The 20,345-nt window shown below is 45.0% G+C and overlaps 1 protein-coding gene across 1 annotated transcript in view; it reads left to right on the top strand.

Moving 5' to 3' along the window:
• Positions 1–433: 433 nt before the first annotated feature.
• The window catches only part of LOC135565610 (transcription initiation factor TFIID subunit 4-like), a 32,719-nt gene continuing 12,807 nt past the window's right edge, over positions 434–20,345 (top strand). Inside the window, exon 1 of the mRNA XM_065013171.1 lies at positions 434–588. Within this exon, the coding sequence (XP_064869243.1) occupies positions 466–588 (123 nt within the window). The 5' untranslated portion in view covers positions 434–465. The remainder of the gene's footprint in view (positions 589–20,345) is intronic.

Genomic DNA, 20,345 nt, shown 5'->3' with positions numbered 1-20,345 from the left:
CTCTGAGTTTGGAGAGAGAGGGAGAGAGATGGGCAATTTACTGGAGGGATGGACATTAAAATGTAATTTCTCAGCAATAGACCTGTTCTGTGCGCACAGACATGCCTCTGCTACTGATGATGTCCATTGTGTTCATCCATTTATGATATGTAACACCTTAGTCTGCTTTGGCAGATGGGACAGAAATACATTTTCCCTGCCAAATCATTTTGGTCATGCCTTTACTATCAGCTGAGAGTTGGTCAAATAGTTACAGTTGGTTATGATAGAGGGTAGATGTACAATAGACCAGTAGATCTAAACAACAAGTACAGTAAGATTACTACTAACTAGGTTTTCTTCGCACACTCCCACACCTCACCAATGTCTCTGAATCGTTACCCCCATGTAATCTGTTGACCCATGAAGGTCATGCTGAGCTAGTAATGCTAAGCTAACGTGTGCCTGGTTCTTTGTCTCCCTCAGATGCAGCAACAGGAAATGGCCCTGGTGAGGCAACGAGACGCGAACCTGACCGCGCTAGCTGCCATCGGACCTCGGAAGAAACGCAAGATGGACTCGCCAGGGGCCACGCCGTCAGGGACCGAGGTAAGACCGGAGCCCCCCTATAAAGTTTCCAACTGCTAGTTAGCTTCTGTCGTTGACTTTTACCTGCTGTAGGAGGACGAAATATATACCTACACAATCACTTCTGAAACAAAACGAACAAATACAACAAACGTTTTTCAAAAACACATTATCCGCCCAGTCACCCTAAAAACACGTTTTAGGACCACACTGTTGAGATGCATGTCAATTGTAATTACTCACCAACCCCAGTAGGAGTACTAAGGTGTACATATTAGATACCCAGAATGGGATGTTCACACACAACAGGTTTACACACCCTGTGGACTGTTTCTCTTCTGTTTCTACTGAACATTGATGAATTGCATGGCCACATGCTCTGCAGTATTGGTATTCATTAGTCAAGAACCAGATGTTGGATTATCCCTGTACTCTGATTGGCTCTGTGTTGTTGTCTTCATATTATTTAGGAAGAGTTCTATGGTGGGCCTGGTACACAGTGTGCAGGCCGTCCTCTCAACCATTACGTTGTCCTCATGCTTATTCGTCTATAAAGTGGATGAAGATGAGTCCTTCTGAAGTCTCCCTTTAGATTAGAGACATGAGCCAATACCAAGGTGCGAGGCATAGAAATACAATCCCTAGAATGGGATCCCCATTCAAGTTAATGTTCTATGGAATCTATTTCTATGAAGAGGGGATTGGGAGCAGTTATGGTGGTTTGTTAGTTTGTTTATCAATTATCCAAGGATTGGAGTTGTTGTTTTGGGGGTATTATTGTTGTATTCTTAATACCAGACCTCCTGAACAGAAATAATCTGTTATACATTATCCCGGTTTGGGGCATGTATCTAATGCACCACATTGGAGACCTCAGTAAGCTAATACAGGGAAGATGATGGGAATATATCTCTGATACATGAACCAACATCCACATCGACAGGACCAGAGCGTGTTGACTTACTCCCTTCTGACTAACTGTCTGTTGTTAGTTAAGATGAATTATGTTATTATAAAATAATAGTCTCCTGTTGAAAATGGTTAAAGAACAGCCCGATTATCACTTTTCTCCAATACGGGGTTATACATTGTCATACACACAGTTATTCTGTAACCAGAAATATTTTACATTCTCAGAGAAAGAAATGTTGAACTATTCAACCTCCCCACGATATTCTCTGATTACTGCTGTGATTCTGTGAATATGATGAATAAAATTTCTGAATGTCAATTGGTCATTTTAATAACCTGCTTGTTGGGTTGTATCTTCACATCATTCGCTTAGTTGCAATCTGCTGCAGAAAGAGCACATTAATGCACCCAGTATAAGAAGGCAGAAATAACTAAATAAAAGCATTACTTCTGGTCCTTGAGTGCAGTGCCAACCTCTTTCACTATGTTTTACCCTGATTGGTTAGCGAGCCCTCGACCCTCTGCTTTCTGCGGAAAAGAAACAAACTACAACAATCCGGTTTATATATCTAACATAAACAGTCACACAACATAAACATGAATATCCAGAGCTGTTTCTAATGTCCTGTCCCCGTTTAATTAGTGGGCTATAATTAAGTGAAGTCATCCCCCCCCTCACCCCCCTCCACCCCTCTTCTGAGTGATTGCGAGAGGGGGAGGAGAAAGAGGGAGAAATCTTAACTTATTTTCACTTCATTTTCACCTCCTCACATTTCTTCATTTCACATGGGCTGGAAGCGCCAGCGGCGTTCTCTTTCCCTTCTCCAGAGCAAAGTGAATGTGACTTTTCTAAGGGGGTCACAGGATGCCTGCAGGCCCTGTGGGTGTTACTGGACTGTTGCCTGCTCTCAGCTTCACTGAGGGGCTTGTCATAGATTTCATCTCCACAGAAATGAGCCGGGGGCCCTGGCCAGGAGCAGGCAGCAGAGGCAGGCAGCATTATGAAGGAGTAGGGCCCACGCTGCCTGGCTGGCTGATTACTTCCCTCTGACATCGCATCCTGAGCTTTCCGCATTAATCCCAGACAGACAAAGGCAGTCCTTCATTGCTGCGCCAGAGCTCAAATTAGGAGAGGGAGGATAATGACCTTCTTGAGATCCTGTTCTCTGTTACTCCGTTCTGTTATAGTAGAGAGAGCTCCTGTTGAAACTTAACAATCCCCCCGTCTCTACCCCTTCCGACCACCCTACCGCCGTGTTCCAACCGTGACAGAATTCAGGTGACACAATTTCGGTACATGTTTTTTTCCTACCTCCTTTTGATGGTGGCTTGGCCAGAGCTCTGCTGTGCTGTGCTGGAGCCTGGTTGCCTCGACTAGACTGCCAAAAGGTCTGAAACTGATAGCCAGTCAAGACGGGAGTGTCTGTCTCCAGCCTGATCTGGTCTGCAGGAGGGAACAAAGGGGGGCTTACAGGGCTCCGGAGGACGGATTAGTTCCCAGGAGCCAATGGCAGGGCCTGTTCACAGGGGCAGAGAGACGAGGGCCGGCTGTGGGTCACAGCACAGACACCGGTAGCACTGACCCCCCTACTACCCCCCAACAACCCCTGGCTGAGAAGGATGGATTTTGAAGTGCTCTACTAAGCCAACTGGAGTGCTAGAGAAGGATGAAGGACTAGTGGAAGGAGGATGTGGAATGAAGAAGGAGAAGGACTGGTGAATAGAGGCTCTTTACCTTTACACCTTCTCAAACATCAGCCTACAGTATCAGCCCTGACATGACTAGCCTCCAGTAACTACGGGACATTTACAGCTAATGGGTTAGCCATGCATCCCAGCCTGGCAGACTGAGCAGGGTCACTGTCCAGTCACCCAGACAAACACTGGATTATTCCATTTTCATTAGATTATTCTACTGTCACCATCACTTTGTTACTATGTTACTATGTTACATCACTAGTCTCCTTCCTTTCACAAACGGAATAGTTTCAGAGCAGTAGTAATTCATCGGTAGTTGTTTGGGCATGAACTGCCCATGTTGTGGTTTTAATCCCTTTTAAAAGAAGAATAGAAGGTTTAGTATTGTTGGGGAGAGTGTCAATGTAGGGTGAAATTTCCGAACTGTAGTATTGGCCAATATCAGGACACGCTTTAGCTTTTAAATAAATGTAAAGATCCCAGTGCCTCTACTATGATGGAACATATTGTAGTGTAAAACGTGCTCTGAGCTCTGAAACATCCTTGACACGTTTACGAGCACACAGTTATCATCATCTAGACAGTTGGGCCATTTATCACATCAAAGGAACAGCCTTGTTTGTTGACGTACAACAACAATGGCAGCTAAATTGCCCGGACTTGTACAGTACTGTATAACCACACTGTCACACTCCTATCTGTCTCTCCCAGGCAGTGCTGGGTGGAAAAGGTACGGCAAGAAGACATTTAATAGCAAGCAGACTATTTTTCCATTTGAATTCATTTCACCTTCTTACTTTCAGGGTTTAGATCAGAAAAATGGAGTGAGGCAATAGAGCAAGAGGCAAAGAGAGAGAGAGGGGAAAAGCAGAAGGAAAACTGATGCCCTTTCCTACAGCTAAATTAACAGGAATCACGTGGAAAACAATCTGAGCCTCCAATGAAAGGGGGAACCATTAAAATTAGCCCCGAGCTATGGACTGCACCCAATATCACTAAAGCTGCACTCACTACAGATGTGGAGGCTGGCTTACAGGCAAACTATGCTCTGTTCTATAGCTACAATTAAAATCAACCTCTCTGCCAAAAAATAGGAGAGGAGAAGAGGGGGAGAAAGGCAGACATGGAACATCAAAGACAGATTGAAATGTGTAGTCAGTAATAAGACTGGTCTCCAAGCCCTTGGGTTCTCCACGGTCCCCTTGTTAATGAGAAATTTTGACCTCTGGTTTGTAAGTTAAACTTGTAATCTCGGTTAATGAAGTAAATCAATCCCAACTTGGAGTGTGCAGTTTCTCCCCTCCATCCTCCCCCCACCTCCCCCTTCCTTCTATCCTCCCCCTGTACTCTCTTCCCTTCCTCTCTTTCGCTCTCTTCTCCTCCTCTTCCTCTCCTTCCCTCCCAACGTGCTGCCTGGGAGTAAACGGCCATGTCTTCAGCCAGACAAACAGGAAAGAGAGGCAGAGAGGAGAAACTTGTTCTGAGGGGAGGAGAAGGGGACTGGGACTGGGTTAGGGAGAGGGGACATCCACCACTCCCTCCCTCCTCCTCCTCTCCTTTCCCCTGCCCATTCCATCTGTCCAGTGGGATTTCACTGAGAGCACAGTGGAAGAGGCTAAAGGCGTGCTCCTCTATTAACCGTCCTTAACATGTTGCTCAGGGGAGTAACTACTGTATTGCATCGGAGTGTTTTTCCCTTTGCTGTTACCATATGGAGGATTTTAACGATATTTGATTGGTATTATGTATGTATTAATTGGCCTTGACCTCCAATTGGCTGTCATTTGAATACCTCAACAGAAAGGAATGCAGCATGAGTAACATATGGAATTTTGAAGAGGTTCTGGAATGGAGCCCACATTTACATATGTAGTGTGATGATATAATGAGCCATGCAGGAGGACTCCTGTGGGTTATCTCTACAGCTTTAACATGGTACATACATAGTCCTGATTAGAGGGGGCACCAAGAGGCTGTTATCGGTTGCGTAATGTCAGTAAGATCGTAATGCTCGTTTTACTTTTTGTCTTTAGGCAGTTCTATTTCTTTTTCCAGAGCGGGACAAAGAGAGGAGATGAAGTTGAGTCTTTAAGAAGTGTTACAGGAGCTGCTGTACTTGGCCAGATGCCATGTTCTTAGAGCTGTACCATACTGCACTTTGCCAGCCAGCATCCCTGGCATCACAGTGCAATGCTATAGACTATAGACTACTGATCGTAGGCTGACTGCTGGTTAAAGTCCTTGAATAGAAATCTGTTTGTGATCTTTGTCACTTGGAAAATATTTGTTTTATACTTTTGTCCTCTTAATAAAATTAACTCTGTTATTGTGAGACAAACATCAGGCAACTGAATACAGTTAGAATTGAATACCATATTTTATTATCTTTCATATTTAAATGTTTCAATTTTCTCCAATGTATTTGTGTCATGCTCTTTGAATATGTATGGAATGCAGAACATATGAATTGATGAGATGGCCATCATCATGCATGGCTGGTTAGGTTCTTTATAAAACTGTCAACACGGTTTAAAATCAATGTTTTTAATTCCCACATGAATGGAAATAGAACTAATAGATTCCAAGATCAGAAAGAGTTCAATAGTGATGAATCATGGTGTTAAAGATATGACACTGTACGAAGATGCGTGTGTATGTGGCGAGCATGTGTGTGGCGAGTATATTGTAGACGTGTACCTGTAGACATGACATTAAGTATGATTAATTACACTATGGGTCATTGAATATTACCAACCTTGGATCATATTCAATCAGGTTTTCCATGACAAGAACAACATTCCTATTGTGCTGATTAATGCACTTCACAAAACAATGTTTACAGGATGAAACAATCCCTCCATAGTGATTACTCAACCCCTTACACATGTATAGACTTGGTAGCCTATTTGACTGTGAAACTCCAAGATAGTTATGGCCAGTCTGGAGGCCAGGTGGCTGTTGTAGTAGGTGACAGTGTGTGGCTGGGAGTTCCTGTCCTCCTGCAGCTCCTGATAGACCTGGCCCCCTCCAGTCCACACTCAGCCCTGGAAAGCCCTGGCCCCCTCCAGTCCACACTCAGTCCTGAAAGCCCTGGCCCCCTCCAGTCCACACTGAGCCCTGAAAGCCCTGGCCCCCTCCAGTCCACACTCAGTCCTGAAAGCCCTGGCCCCCTTCAGTCCACACTCAGCCCTGAAAGCCCTGGCCCCCTCCAGTTCACACTCAGCCCTGAAAGCCCTGGCCCCCTCCAGTTCACACTCAGCCCTGAAAGCCCTGGCCCCCTCCAGTTCACACTCAGCCCGGAAAGCTCGGGCCCCCTCCGGTTCACACTCAGCCCTGGCTGCCCACCGGCTTCAACAAGCACACCCCGCAACTAACCACCTCATAATCACTGAGTAATAGAGGCTACAGGTTTCCAAGAAATTAGACCACAGTTACCAATGAGAGGCTACTGCCTTATGCCTTCAAGCTCAGAGGATGATAGTGGTTTGTGAGGTGAGAGGAATGCCGGTGAAGATGTTGCCTAAAGGGTTAAAGAAGCACGGTCAAATGAAATGGACAGCTGGACTAGATTCCTACCTTTATAGCTGGATTCTCTGATGGCCCTATCATAGACATTGCTGTGTCCATGCTGGACGTCTTTGCTAGCTGAGAGGACTCTGGACATAGTAGCAGCGAGGCTATTAGGTGAGTTGTCTCAGTTGTCCGGCAGACTGATGAACGGTCCCTGTCCAGACTTGCAGAGAGAGACGTCAGGGAAGCTTTTCAACCCTTCCAGAGTAACACGCCTCCCACTGGCTCTATGCTTGTAAAATACTTATAACAGTCATCATCATATCACATCGCTGAGTTGAGTGATCTTGTACACTGAGGAAATTGTTCAGTCAGGAACATTTACATATCGGAAAACTTATGATAAATGGTTTGATCACACATTGTTCTGTTGTAGGGTTTCAAACAGACATTAGCCAACTCTGTCTCCTCAGACAACAACAGCTCTGTTACCTAACCACATTCCCTTGACTGTAATCATGTTTGTGTTTGTGCTGACAATCTGCTGGGCAGTGTGAGATCCTGGCATGGAGAATGGTCCAGAACCAGACAATGGGCCAGTGTTGTAACCTTGGATCTATGACATGGAGACCAGGTGTGTCCCCAAAATGGCAACATATTCCCCATATAGTGCACTACTTTTGACCAGAGCCCTATGCAGACCCTGGCCAAAAGTAGTGCACTATATAGGGAACAAGGTGCATTTTCAGACGCAGACTAGCCGTTCTGTCCATTCTACACAGCCCATTAGCTTAGTACACTAGATGGCCATGCCTGTAACAAGCCAGTGGAATGGAGCAGTCTGTCCAAGCTGTAAAAATATACAAACTTAACATGCCTCATTATTTTAATTAGAGTGAAACTCAGATTTTTATGGAATTCACAATATTCTTTGTCGACTTCTTTGTGGCATTAATAAATACAATTTTACATGTATATATGTACATAAATGTGTGTATTTGTGCTAATACTGTAAAATAATCGTTTAGATAAGAAACTCCTATATTTCCATATTCATGGTGAAAGCAGTGATCCTCCGCTTTTCTCTGCCTTTAAAACTTTGCCCTGAAATAATGGTTAAATATACAGTTTTGACAACAAAGTTGAGCCCCAGGCAATTAAAAGATACCCATCTTAAAGAAATTAATTACCTCCCTTGTTAATCTTGATATAATTAAATTTCTGAAGAATGAAATTTGCTGCAGTTTTTCTTGTGCTACTGGTGCCATGGAGACAGGGCCGATAAAGCCTGGTTCTCTAGCCCACAGACGCTGCCTGCTGGCCAGGGACATGGGGACATCCCAACATCCAGGGCCCCCTCCAAACCCCCTCTCCACATCCCACTGCCGTCCTCCAAACCCCCTCTCCCCATCCCATCCCACGCCTCCAGTCCACTTACAGAGAAAGAATAGATAGAATACCTCTATACTAGCCATCATTTTATATTTTCTGTCTAATACCACACTCTCTCTGTTTCTTTCCCCAGTCCTGGAGGAGCTAGCTAAGAGCTCTGGGTCTCCAGTCTAAATTGCGTCTCTCAGTCTGTCAGTGATAACATAACGTAGTTGTATGAATTGAGGGTTTGGGAGGGCTGCTAACGAAGTTGTCGATATGAAGCGGCCTAGTCAGCCTGTGTAACTGCAATGGCAAGACCCCTGAGAGATCAGTCAGAGAGTATGCGCCCTCCTCGCTGCTCTGACTCGCTCCAGGAACTCCTGTGTGTCTTTGTGTCACTTAGTGGAGTTATTTATAGTGTGTTCTCTCTCTCTCTGTCTGATGTTAGAATTAGCCGTGATTGGTTTGTGCAGCGTAGCATTGTGACATCGCCGGGAAAGTGGTTGGATTTGTTGTTACTATTTATTAAAGTTAGTTTTTCTTTTGACTGGATTACTTTTGTCAGCTACATTGTCAGCTCTAAAGGTTGGAGCCTTGGGGAAAGAAACAAGTGGAAATGCTGCAAATGATCTTTTATTAAAAGCTGGCATGGGGCTGAGGGAACATTTTTTTGTTGAAATGTATAGCAGTAGGCAGAATAACTAGATGGCAGGAATGCCAACATAAACATAGAGATTCAAAGTTTTCCACAACAGGATCTGATTTAATATGTTTCCTTGTGGAGGTTAATGTATACTGCTCTAACTGAAGAAAAACAGCAGATCTGGCCTCAACTTTCTAGATAAGACGAGGTTACTGTATAATGAATGTTCCATCGTTATATAGTGTACTTATAGTGCAGCATTACTTACATGTGCTCTTTCTCTAAGCAGACTAGAGACACAAGTAGATGCTTTTTCAGAATTAACATTCCACATTCAGACAGGCTTAGTTTGCTTATTAGGATTTTTAATTTTTCTTTCGTTTTGGTTGGTCTCAGTGCCTCGTGTCCGCAGCATGAGTTAGAAAGAGCATTCCTGGATATTACTTTTAATTTGAAGGGCCTTTGGTCGCTTGCCGGGGAAGGTTTGATTAAAAAGAAGGGCACCATATTGTTTGCAGATGGAGGCGCTTCAGGAAGACTCTAATTGAATTTATGCATTGAGATGCCAGGCTAGTCAAAGCACCTGTCTGGCACATAGTAGGACAGCATGCATGTGGAAGTATTACTGACAAATCTGTCAGCTGGTTCTCCACTATCAAATTCATGATAAATGTTACTGTTTGCAATGCAGAAGAACTCAAAGAAGAACCAATGAGTAAATAGATTGTTGCTGGTGTTGTATGTATATAATTCCCTCTCTATTGGAATCATTTGTTGTGGGAGTAGACTTGGGTATATTTTTTCCATACCTTGCTTCACATCTCAAACATAAACATACTTCAATCATAAACAATCCTTTCAGCCCCTTCTCAGTACTACAGACCCTAGTGTACAGTAGACCCCATCCACCCCCCTTTCTCTCTCTAGCCTTCCACTGTGAGAGAACTTGCCTTGTTCTGGCAATTACTCTGCATCACCCCTCTAATATAGAGCCAGCCACCATTCCTTTATCTCATATCAATCAGTGCTTCATTCAAATGGCTGATATGCCCTTTAACTAACAGACTATAAAGAACCTTTTAAATGGTTACGTTTTGTACATTTCTATACATTTGTTGTGATGCAATTTATTCCTCTCATATTGTTATTTTTTATGATAAAAACAGTGTGGCTAAAATTATCCCTCTAGAAAATAGAAAATGGTGCAGGAGAATAAACAAGGCAGCGAGTGGCTCCGTTAGTGAGGATGGGTTATTGGCTGACTTGCCTCTTCTCATGGCGGCCCATTAAAAGTGGTAATGTCTGCCCGCAGCAGCGCCTGGGGGAACAGAAGGAGGCCATGAAAGGCATATTTCACATGCATCAGACACTGGAATTAAATAGACCATGTTCCCTAAAAATACTGAAGTACATCTCTTTCTGATGTGCGTCCCGGGCAAAAAATTCATTGATCTTGGAATGTCCCTTGGCAATTATAAAATATTAAATCCAAGTCACACTTTTGGGCTCCAGCTTCATTTTTTTTTCTGGCGCTTTTCCACTGCTTTCCCATTTGATCCATTTAAATGGAATGGATGGTAATCAAACAGACTGCACTAATAATAATACCTCAGAACTGGAGGTCCTTGGTAGGTTCCAGTGTTGTTTCTTCCTTCTTTTTGGGGTATTTTTCCTAGATATTCCTGGACATTAAACAAGCGATATCTCCAGCAACAACAGAACGGTCTGGAGACTTCACACTAGAATTCCCCGCAGTTCTATCAAGCCATGCAAATGACTTTCATTTCACCACACCGGGAATTGAGACATCGTGTATGATATATTTATTTCTAAACACAAAATCTGTTCAGTCTCTTATGTTCCAGAACTCTGGGGACGACAATTATTTGTCAGCTGCTTTTCATTTAGGGCAGTCCCCGGTGCCTCCCCTCCCCATCCCCTCAGTGTCCTCTGAGATTAGAGAAGGGGTCCACAGTTAATTGCCCAAATCATTAAATGTAACGTTGGTCTCAATAAATATATTCACCCAGCTGTTTGATAAAGTACACGGTTCATTAAGTCCTGCACTTGTTTGTCGTTTGCCTAATTAAGATGTAGAATCGATCATTGAGTGCCGTAATGTACAGTGTAGTATAGCCTAGCCAGGCTTGTTGTACAGGGTCTGGGTGCTGTAATGTACAGTGTAGTATAGCCTAGCCAGGCTTGTTGTACAGGGTCTGGGTGCTGTAATGTACAGTGTAGTATAGCCTAGCCAGGCTTGTTTTATTTTTTTATTATTATTATTATTTTTTGGGTACCCCTTTTTCTCCCCCAATGTACAGTTGTAGTATACTATCTTGTCTCATCGCTTGTTGTCCAGGGTCTGGGTGCTGAAGGTACAGTGTCCTCCGATAGCCTAGCCAGGCTTGTTAACACAGCGCGTCGGAAGCCAGCCGCTGTCGGAGGTACAGTGCACCTGGCATACCAGCCACTTGTTGCCACAGGAGTCTGGTGTGCGCTGATGACAGTGGACATAGCCTAGCCAAGCTTGTTTACAGGGTCTAGGCCAATTGGGTGCTGTCACGGACCTCCCGGTCAGTCAGAGCCTGGGCGCTAGCCAGGACTTGATGGCACAGTCTGGCTGCTGTAATGTACCAGCGCCAGGAGGCCCTAGCCAGGCTTGTTGTACTGGGTCTGGGTGCTGTAATGTACAGTGTAGTATAGCCTAGCCAGGCTTGTTTTACAGGGTCTGGGTGTTGTAATGTACAGTGTAGTATAGCCTAGCCAGGCTTGTTGTACAGGGTCTGGGTGCTGTAATGTACAGTGTAGTATAGCCTAGCCAGGCTTGTTGTACAGGGTCTGGGTGCTGTAATGTACAGTGTAGTATAGCCTAGCCATTCTTGTTGTACAGGGTCTGGGTGCTGTAATGTACAGTGTAGTATAGCCTAGCCAGGCTTGTTTTATTTTTTTATTATTATTATTATTATTTTTTTAATTTTACCCCTTTTTCTCCCCAATTTCGTGGTATCCAATTTGTTGTAGTAGCTACTATCTTGTCTCATCGCTACAACTCCCGTACGGGCTCGGGAGAGACGAAGGTTGAAAGTCATGCGTCCTCCGATACACAACCCAGCCAGCCGTACTGCTTCTTAACACAGCGCGCATCCAACCCGGAAGCCAGCCGCACCAATGTGTCGGAGGCTACACCGTGCACCTGGCAACCTTGGTTAGCGCGCACTGCTCCCGGCCCGCCACAGGAGTCGCTGGTGTGCGCTGAGACAAGGACATCCCTACCGACCAAGCCCTCCCTAACCCGGACGACGCTAGGCCAATTGTGCGTCGCCCCACGGACCTCCCGGTCACGACAGAGCCTGGGCGCGAACCCAGGGACTCTGATGGCACAGCTGACGCTGCAGTACAGCGCCCTTAACCACTGCGCCACCCGGGAGGCCCTAGCCAGGCTTGTTGTACTGGGTCTGGGTGCTGTAATGTACAGTGTAGTATAGCCTAGCCAGGCTTGTTTTGCAGGGTCTGGGTGCTATAATGTACAGTGTAGTATAGCCTAGCCAGGCTTGTTGTACAGGGCCTGGGTGCTGTAATGTACAGTGTAGTATAGCCTAGCCAGGCTTGTTGTACAGGGTCTGGGTGCTGTAATGTACAGTGTAGTATAGCCTAGCCAGGCTTGTTGTACAGGGTCTGGGTGCTGTAATGTACAGTGTAGTATAGCCTAGCCAGACTTGTTGTACAGGGTCTGGGTGCTGTAATGTACAGTGTAGTATAGCCTAGCCAGGCTTGTTGTACAGGGTCTGGGTGCTGTAATGTACAGTGTAGTATAGCCTAGCCAGACTTGTTGTACAGGGTCTGGGTGCTATAATGTACAGTGTAGTATAGCCTAGCCAGACTTGTTGTACAGGGTCTGGGTGCTGTAATGTACAGTGTAGTATAGCCTAGCCAGGCTTGTTGTACAGGGTCTGTGTGCTGTAATGTACAGTGTAGTATAGCCTAGCCAGGCTTGTTGTACAGGGTCTGGGTGCTGTAATGTACAGTGTAGTATAGCCTGGGTATATTTTTTAATGTACAGGCTTGTTGTACAGGGTCTGGGTGCTGTAATGTACGGTGTAGTATAGCCTAGCCAGGCTTGTTGTACAGGGTCTGGGTGCTGTAATGTACAGTGTAGTATAGCCTAGCCAGACTTGTTGTACAGGGTCTGGGTGCTGTAATGTACAGTGTAGTATAGCCTAGCCAGACTTGTTGTACAGGGTCTGGGTGCTGTAATGTACAGTGTAGTATAGCCTAGCCAGACTTGTTGTACAGGGTCTGGGTGCTGTAATGTACAGTGTAGTATAGCCTAGCCAGGCTTGTTGTACAGGGTCTGGGTGCTGTAATGTACAGTGTAGTATAGCCTAGCCAGGCTTGTTGTACAGGGTCTGGGTGCTGTAATGTACAGTGTAGTATAGCCTAGCCAGGCTTGTTTTATTTTTTTATTATTATTATTATTTTTAATTTTACCCTTTTTCTCCCCAAGGTTGGGTGGTATCCAATTTGTTGTAGTAGCTACTATCTTGTCTGTACAGGGTCTGGGTGCTGGCTCAGTGAGATAGACTAGCCAGGTTGAAAGTCTGGGTCCTCCGACAGTGTAGTATAGCCAGCCAGGCTCCAACCCGGGCCAGTTGTACAGGGTCTGGGTCTGTAATGTACATTAGTATAACCAGGCTTGTTGAACAGCCGCACCTGTGTCTGAGGTACAGTGCACCTGGCAACCTTGTTGCACTGCCCGTCACAGGAGTCGCTGGGTGCGCTGAGAAATGACATCCCTACCGATTAGCCTAAGCCAGGCTTGTCGCTGGGCCAATTCTGGGTGCTGTAATGTCACACAGAGTATAGAACCCAGCCATGGCTTGTTGACGCAGGGTCTGGGTGCTTAACCACTGCCACCCGGGAGGCCCTAGCCAGGCTTGTTGTACAGGGTCTGGGTGCTGTAATGTACAGTGTAGTATAGCCTAGCCAGGCTTGTTTTGCAGGGTCTGGGTGCTATAATGTACAGTGTAGTATAGCCTAGCCAGGCTTGTTGTACAGGGCCTGGGTGCTGTAATGTAGCCTAGCCAGTGTAAGTATAGCCTAGCCAGGCTTGTTGTACAGGGTCTGGGTGCTGTAATGTACAGTGTAGTATAGCCTAGCCAGACTTGTTGTACAGGGCCTGGGTGCTGTAATGTACAGTGTAGTATAGCCTAGCCAGGCTTGTTGTACAGGGTCTGGGTGCTGTAATGTACAGTGTAGTATAGCCTAGCCTAGCCAGGCTTGTTGTACAGGGTCTGGGTGCTATAATGTACAGTGTAGTATAGCCTAGCCAGGCTTGTTGTACAGGGTCTGGGTGCTGTAATGTACAGTGTAGTATAGCCTAGCCAGGCTTGTTGTACAGGGTCTGGGTGCTGTAATGTACAGTGTAGTATAGCCTAGCCAGGCTTGTTGTACAGGGTCTGGGTGCTGTAATGTACAGTGTAGTATAGCCTAGCCAGGCTTGTTTGTCTGGGTGCTGTAATGTACAGTGTAGTATAGCCTAGCCAGGCTTGTTGTACAGGGCCTGGGTGCTGTACAGTGTGCTGTAATGTACAGGGTCTGGGTGCTGTGTAGTATAGCCTAGCCAGGCTTGTTGTACAGGGTCTGGGTGCTGTAATGTACAGTGTAGTATAGCCTAGCCAGACTTGTTGTACAGGGTCTGGGTGCTGTAATGTACAGTGTAGTATAGCCTAGCCAGGCTTGTTGTACAGGGTCTGGGTGCTGTAATGTACAGTGTAGTATAGCCTAGCCAGACTTGTTGTACAGGGTCTGGGTGCTGTAATGCAGTGTAGTAAGCCTAGCCAGGCTTGTTGTACAGGGTCTGGGTGCTGTAATGTACAGTGTAGTATAGCCTAGCCAGGCTTGTTGTACAGGGTCTGGGTGCTGTAATGTACAGTGTAGTATAGCCTAGCCAGGCTTGTTGTACAGGGTCTGGGTGCTGTAATGTACAGTGTAGTATAGCCTAGCCAGGCTTGTTGTACAGGGTCTGGGTGCTGTAATGTACAGTGTAGTATAGCCTAGCCAGGCTTGTTGTACAGGGTCGGGTATAATGTACAGTGTAGTATAGCCTAGCCAGGCTTGTTGTACAGGGTCTGGGTGCTATAATGTACAGTGTAGTATAGCCTTGCCAGGCTTGTTGTATAGGGCCTGGGTGCCTGTCTTTATCTTGGGTGTTAAGGAAAGGCATCTGCTTGATAAAGCTCTACCATTTAGCACATTGACTGCAATGGGAATTAGACATCCTGTGCTAATTAACAAGCCCAATTAACTGTGAAATTCAGTCGTTTTTGACAAATAATCTCAGCAGAATTCAGACATCATCACCCTAGACGGTATCATCATCTACCTCTCAATGAAGAGAGGGAGAATAAAAGACTTGTGATTTTGGAAAGGTGCTCGACAATTGTTTGTAATAATTTTTGCTCAACCCCATAGGTTAAGTTGTTATTCAAGTATATCACATTACAAAGGTTTTCATAGTCAGTCAGGTGGGTTGGATCAATTTAGCACACTTCCTTAAGAGGGCCACCACATACGTTACTGAAAACTACATTTCTATTGGATGATGCCTTTTTTTATCTGGTTGAATAGCCTAAATGCCATTCTAGAACTGAGAGCAAAGAATTCAAGTAAACAGACTGATTGCTCCTATTTGTGAGTGAAGCATTAACAAGCCAGAGGGAGCGTTAAGTCTTTGTTCTCTGAGGAGAAGTACGGTACAACAGAGCTTTGTTGTGGTTGGAAATGGTTGGAGTGAGATCAGTTGGCCAACATGTAACTAACTATCTCAAGGTTCTCCTGACCAGTTCTTACTGTTCACACGAAACAAAGAATTGTCATCGCCCGAGAGAACTTCGCTCTGTGGCTTTTGTCTCATTCCCATTTTGATTCATTATCACATGTATTTTTTAGATTGCATTAATTATGTATTTGTTGGACTAATGAACACTCTCTCCACTGATAGAACTTTGGGAGTTTGAGTTGTGAGTGTGAAGAACCGGATTTGGTCTGCCCAGATTGCGTCAGTGCGGCTGATTACATGTCAGTTGAGAGCGATAGATGTGGTCTTGCTGCAAGGCTTGGTGGGTCTTTGTCAGTGTTTATATAAACCCACAATGAAGGAGAGGGAGCCAGGGGAAGTAAACATACCTCCTGGGTCAGACTGGATTACTGTATGCACTGTGTGTGTGTGTGTGTGTCTGTGTGTGTGTGTGTGTGGTCCCCGGTTGAGGGGCTGACCCGTTGACAAGCATTAAACAGGCCCCTGCTGGCTTTATTACCTGTCCATTACATCCACTCTGCTGTCTGACAGAGGACACTACTACGGTGTAAACCAGGCACATTACATCCACTCTGCTGTCTGACAGAGGACACTACTACGGTGTAAACCAGGCACATTACATCCACTCTGCTGTCTGACAGAGGACACTACTACGGTGTAAACCAGGCACATAACATCCACTCTGCTGTCTGACAGAGGACACTACTACGGTGTAAACCAGGCACATTACATCCACTCTGCTGTCTGACAGAGGACACTACTACGGTGTAAACCAGGCACATTACATCCACTCTGCTGTCTGACAGAGGACACTACTACGGTGTAAACCAGGCACATTACATCCACTCTGCTGTCTGACAGAGGACACTACTACGGTGTAAACCAGGCACATTGCATCCACTCTGCTGTCTGACAGAGGACACTACTACGGTGTAAACCAGGCACATAACATCCACTCTGCTGTCTGACAGAGGACACTACTACGGTGTAAACCAGGCACATAACATCCACTCTGCTGTCTGACAGAGGACACATACTACGGTGTAAACCAGGCACATAACATCCACTCTGCTGTCTGACAGAGGACACTACTACGGTGTAAACCAGGCACATTACATCCACTCTGCTGTCTGACAGAGGACACTACTACGGTGTAAACCAGGCACATTACATCCACTCTGCTGTCTGACAGAGGACACTACTACGGTGTAAACCAGGCACATTACATCCACTCTGCTGTCTGACAGAGGACACTACTACGGTGTAAACCAGGCACATTACATCCACTCTGCTGTCTGACAGAGGACACTACTACGGTGTAAACCAGGCACATAACATCCACTCTGCTGTCTGACAGAGGACACTACTACGGTGTAAACCAGGCACATTACATCCACTCTGCTGTCTGACAGAGGACACTACTACGGTGTAAACCAGGCACATAACATCCACTCTGCTGTCTGACAGAGGACACTACTACGGTGTAAACCAGGCACATTACATCCACTCTGCTGTCTGACAGAGGACACTACTACGGTGTAAACCAGGCACATAACATCCACTCTGCTGTCTGACAGAGGACACTACTACGGTGTAAACCAGGCACATTACATCCACTCTGCTGTCTGACAGAGGACACTACTACGGTGTAAACCAGGCACATTACATCCACTCTGCTGTCTGACAGAGGACACTACTACGGTGTAAACCAGGCACATAACATCCACTCTGCTGTCTGACAGAGGACACTACTACGGTGTAAACCAGGCACATTACATCCACTCTGCTGTCTGACAGAGGACACTACTACGGTGTAAACCAGGCACATAACATCCACTCTGCTGTCTGACAGAGGACACTACTACGGTGTAACCAGGCACATAACATCCACTCTGCTGTCTGACAGAGGACACTACTACGGTGTAAACCAGGCACATTACATCCACTCTGCTGTCTGACAGAGGACACTACTACGGTGTAAACCAGGCACATAACATCCACTCTGCTGTCTGACAGAGGACACTACTACGGTGTAAACCAGGCACATTGCATGGCGCTGTGCTCACGGTGATTTGGATGCTGTGCAGTAGCAGTTTAATAGGAAGTCTACCATTGATTGGGAACACAATGGCTTTGGGTGTGTTTGAATATCAGGCAACGCTGGAGGTGTTAGTCGGCAGGGCGGGCGCCGGTGGGCACTCCCACAGCTTCCCGCCCCTGGTGCAGGAAGAATGAAGCACTTCCTTTTACATGATATGTAATTATTATGGCAGACAAGGGTGTGGGTTTAATACCGAGTCAATATGTAGATAAGGTTTTATACATACACACAGTTAGATTAGCTGCCTGAGAAGACAAAATGCTGTTACTGTAGAACAGGTTGCTAAAACGCTGTGCAGGTATACTGAGGAAGCCTTTAGGGCCTCTGCAGGAGAAATCTGTTGAAAGAAATGAAGCTTCCAGTGTACGTGAAGAAGGCTGGGGGGAGTGTGAGGATGAGTCCCAATAACTGAAGACAAACAGGGAGCTGCACATCTCTTCTTAACCTTTGACCCTGTGGGTGTCTCTCCTAATTGGGCCGAATGGGGCAAAGACTCATCCCCTAATCACCAACAGTATGCTTCTCATACTCTCTAGTACTGTTCACTTTTTTTCCACCTAGTCCCACAAAGCTGAACACCATGTCAAGAAAATAAGGATTTTTAAATTAGATGTAAAATGTGCTGTAAATGTCCCAGGTTTGACAACCCCTTTCAATATGACACCCAGGCCTGTGTAGGTAGGTCAAACATGCACATGGAGTTGCTCTTTAGAATTAAACTCCTCAAGTTTCAGTTGGTTCTTTCTGGGGCATCTATATAAAACATGAAGATCATCTCTATCTGTCCCCTGCAGACCCAGGATGTTAATCAGAGCTGCTCTTCAGACGTAGCCTACTCCCCCTGCCTTTAATGACACACTGTAGCTACACGCTTTATACACGCTTTACATCAGGTGGGGATTGGTGACAGGAGCAGTACAGGGACAGAGCGTACGACGGCTAAGGCGATAGTTTGCAAAAAAGGACCCATTTATTTGAGATCAAGGACCTGTTTAGAGTTTGAACCTCCACTGGAAAACTCCTCTCTAATATCTCAGTGATCTGCATAAGCAGTCCCTTGGTGCTCTGGGTTACATTACATTTCCTTGGAAGTGAAAAGTGTCGCTTCTCGTGTGTGGTTTTATGGGAAAACACTGACAGTTCTGGGTAGATGGGTAGAGTGTGGTGCTCTGGGATCTACTCTTGTGCCTATAGTTTGCCTCCCATTACCCTGTGAAGTCAGGATCTATCAGTACCACAGTACGATGCTCTATAGTTCTCTAATGTTGGCTACCATTACGCTAGCCTACTTTCTTCTCCCCAATTAGGCCATTTATGTCTGGGATGTGTTCAGTAATGTGTTCAGTATCTGGTCATCCTTTACTCTTTCCTGAGTAGCTTCTTTATTTCTGTTTGCTGGTTCCTGTCCCTCCCTGTCCAAGTTTAGGAGTGATTCACTTCAACAAAGACATCTGAGTTGGATCACAGCCCTCATTTGGCACCTTTCTTAAAGGCCCAATGCAGCTGTTTTTATATCAATATCAAAACAATGCTGGATAACAATGTCCCTTATAATGAAAAAAAAAAAAAGAAGCTTTTTAGCAAAAAAACATTCTCACGCAATAATTTTGCTAATACAGTCTGGGGGGGGTCTGAGTGGGGAGGGGAAACTTAAAACTAGCTGTTATTGGCAAAGAAGTTTGAAACTGTCTTTCTTATTGGTCTATTCAATCAATTTACTGAATGGTGATGTCATCATGGAAGCCAAAACTCCCGCCCTGTGTAAATTGTATTTTCAACCAGCAACAATTATCCATTTTTTCACTCTTTCACAGTGTTAGCTTCATCTGCTGTTGTACAATATAATATCAAATACAGGAACAAATGAATTTTCATTGCACTGGGCCTTTAAAAGTAGCTAACCATCAGTTGAAAAACACCCCGACCAGTGCCTTGGTTATTAACTCAGTCACCACCCACTCATTCAACTTGAATTAAACATTTACAACTGCAAGAAATGACACTGCCACACCATTTAAAGTGTGTAAAAACCAACAAGGGCTCATTAGCAGAGTACTTCTGAAGACAAGCATTCTGACTTGAGACTCATTACACTTTCCCCATTTTAACTCTAATTGGGTTCATTTTATATATGAAACGCTCTGAATATTTAATGCAGAAAAAGTTTGGCACAACTGATACAGCAGTTCTGAAGATACTTGCCCTGATAAATTGCCCAGGTTATCAAGCATGTAGAGTACAGTATTGTCCTATTAGTAGTATGTTGTATTGCTGGAGATAGAACTTTAGGATGGGGGTTCCATGTTCAACAGTCTAATAGTCTTATTGTTTAAATGTAAATGTCTTTTAATGTTAAAAGACAAAGACATTTCATGTTGCGTCTAATCGATTTGATTTAGGTAATAACAGCTCTGTTGTTGTACCACTGGCAAACAATAGACCATCAACCCCACAATGTTATTACCAACTTTAACATTAAGGATATAACCTAGTTAATTTATTAAAGTCTCTTAATTTGGGAAGTCCAGCTAAGAGCGAAGCAATTAAACATAAAAAAAGATGTCATGTTTTTTGTTGTAGTTTCTGCCATCTCCGACTTGCTCCTCAACCAAAATCGTTTGTTTCTCTGAGGTTGGAAAATAAAAAACAGCCCAGATTCTGTTTCCAGGCAGGGAAGTTTGAAGTTCTTTGTTTGGAAGGAAGGTTCCGGGTGCTGCACACTG

This window comes from Oncorhynchus nerka, linkage group LG28 (assembly GCF_034236695.1).
Source record: "Oncorhynchus nerka isolate Pitt River linkage group LG28, Oner_Uvic_2.0, whole genome shotgun sequence".
Lineage (NCBI taxonomy): Eukaryota > Metazoa > Chordata > Actinopteri > Salmoniformes > Salmonidae > Oncorhynchus > Oncorhynchus nerka.
The sequence above is the reverse complement of the archived record's forward strand: the minus strand, read 5'-3'. Positions and strand labels throughout refer to the sequence as shown.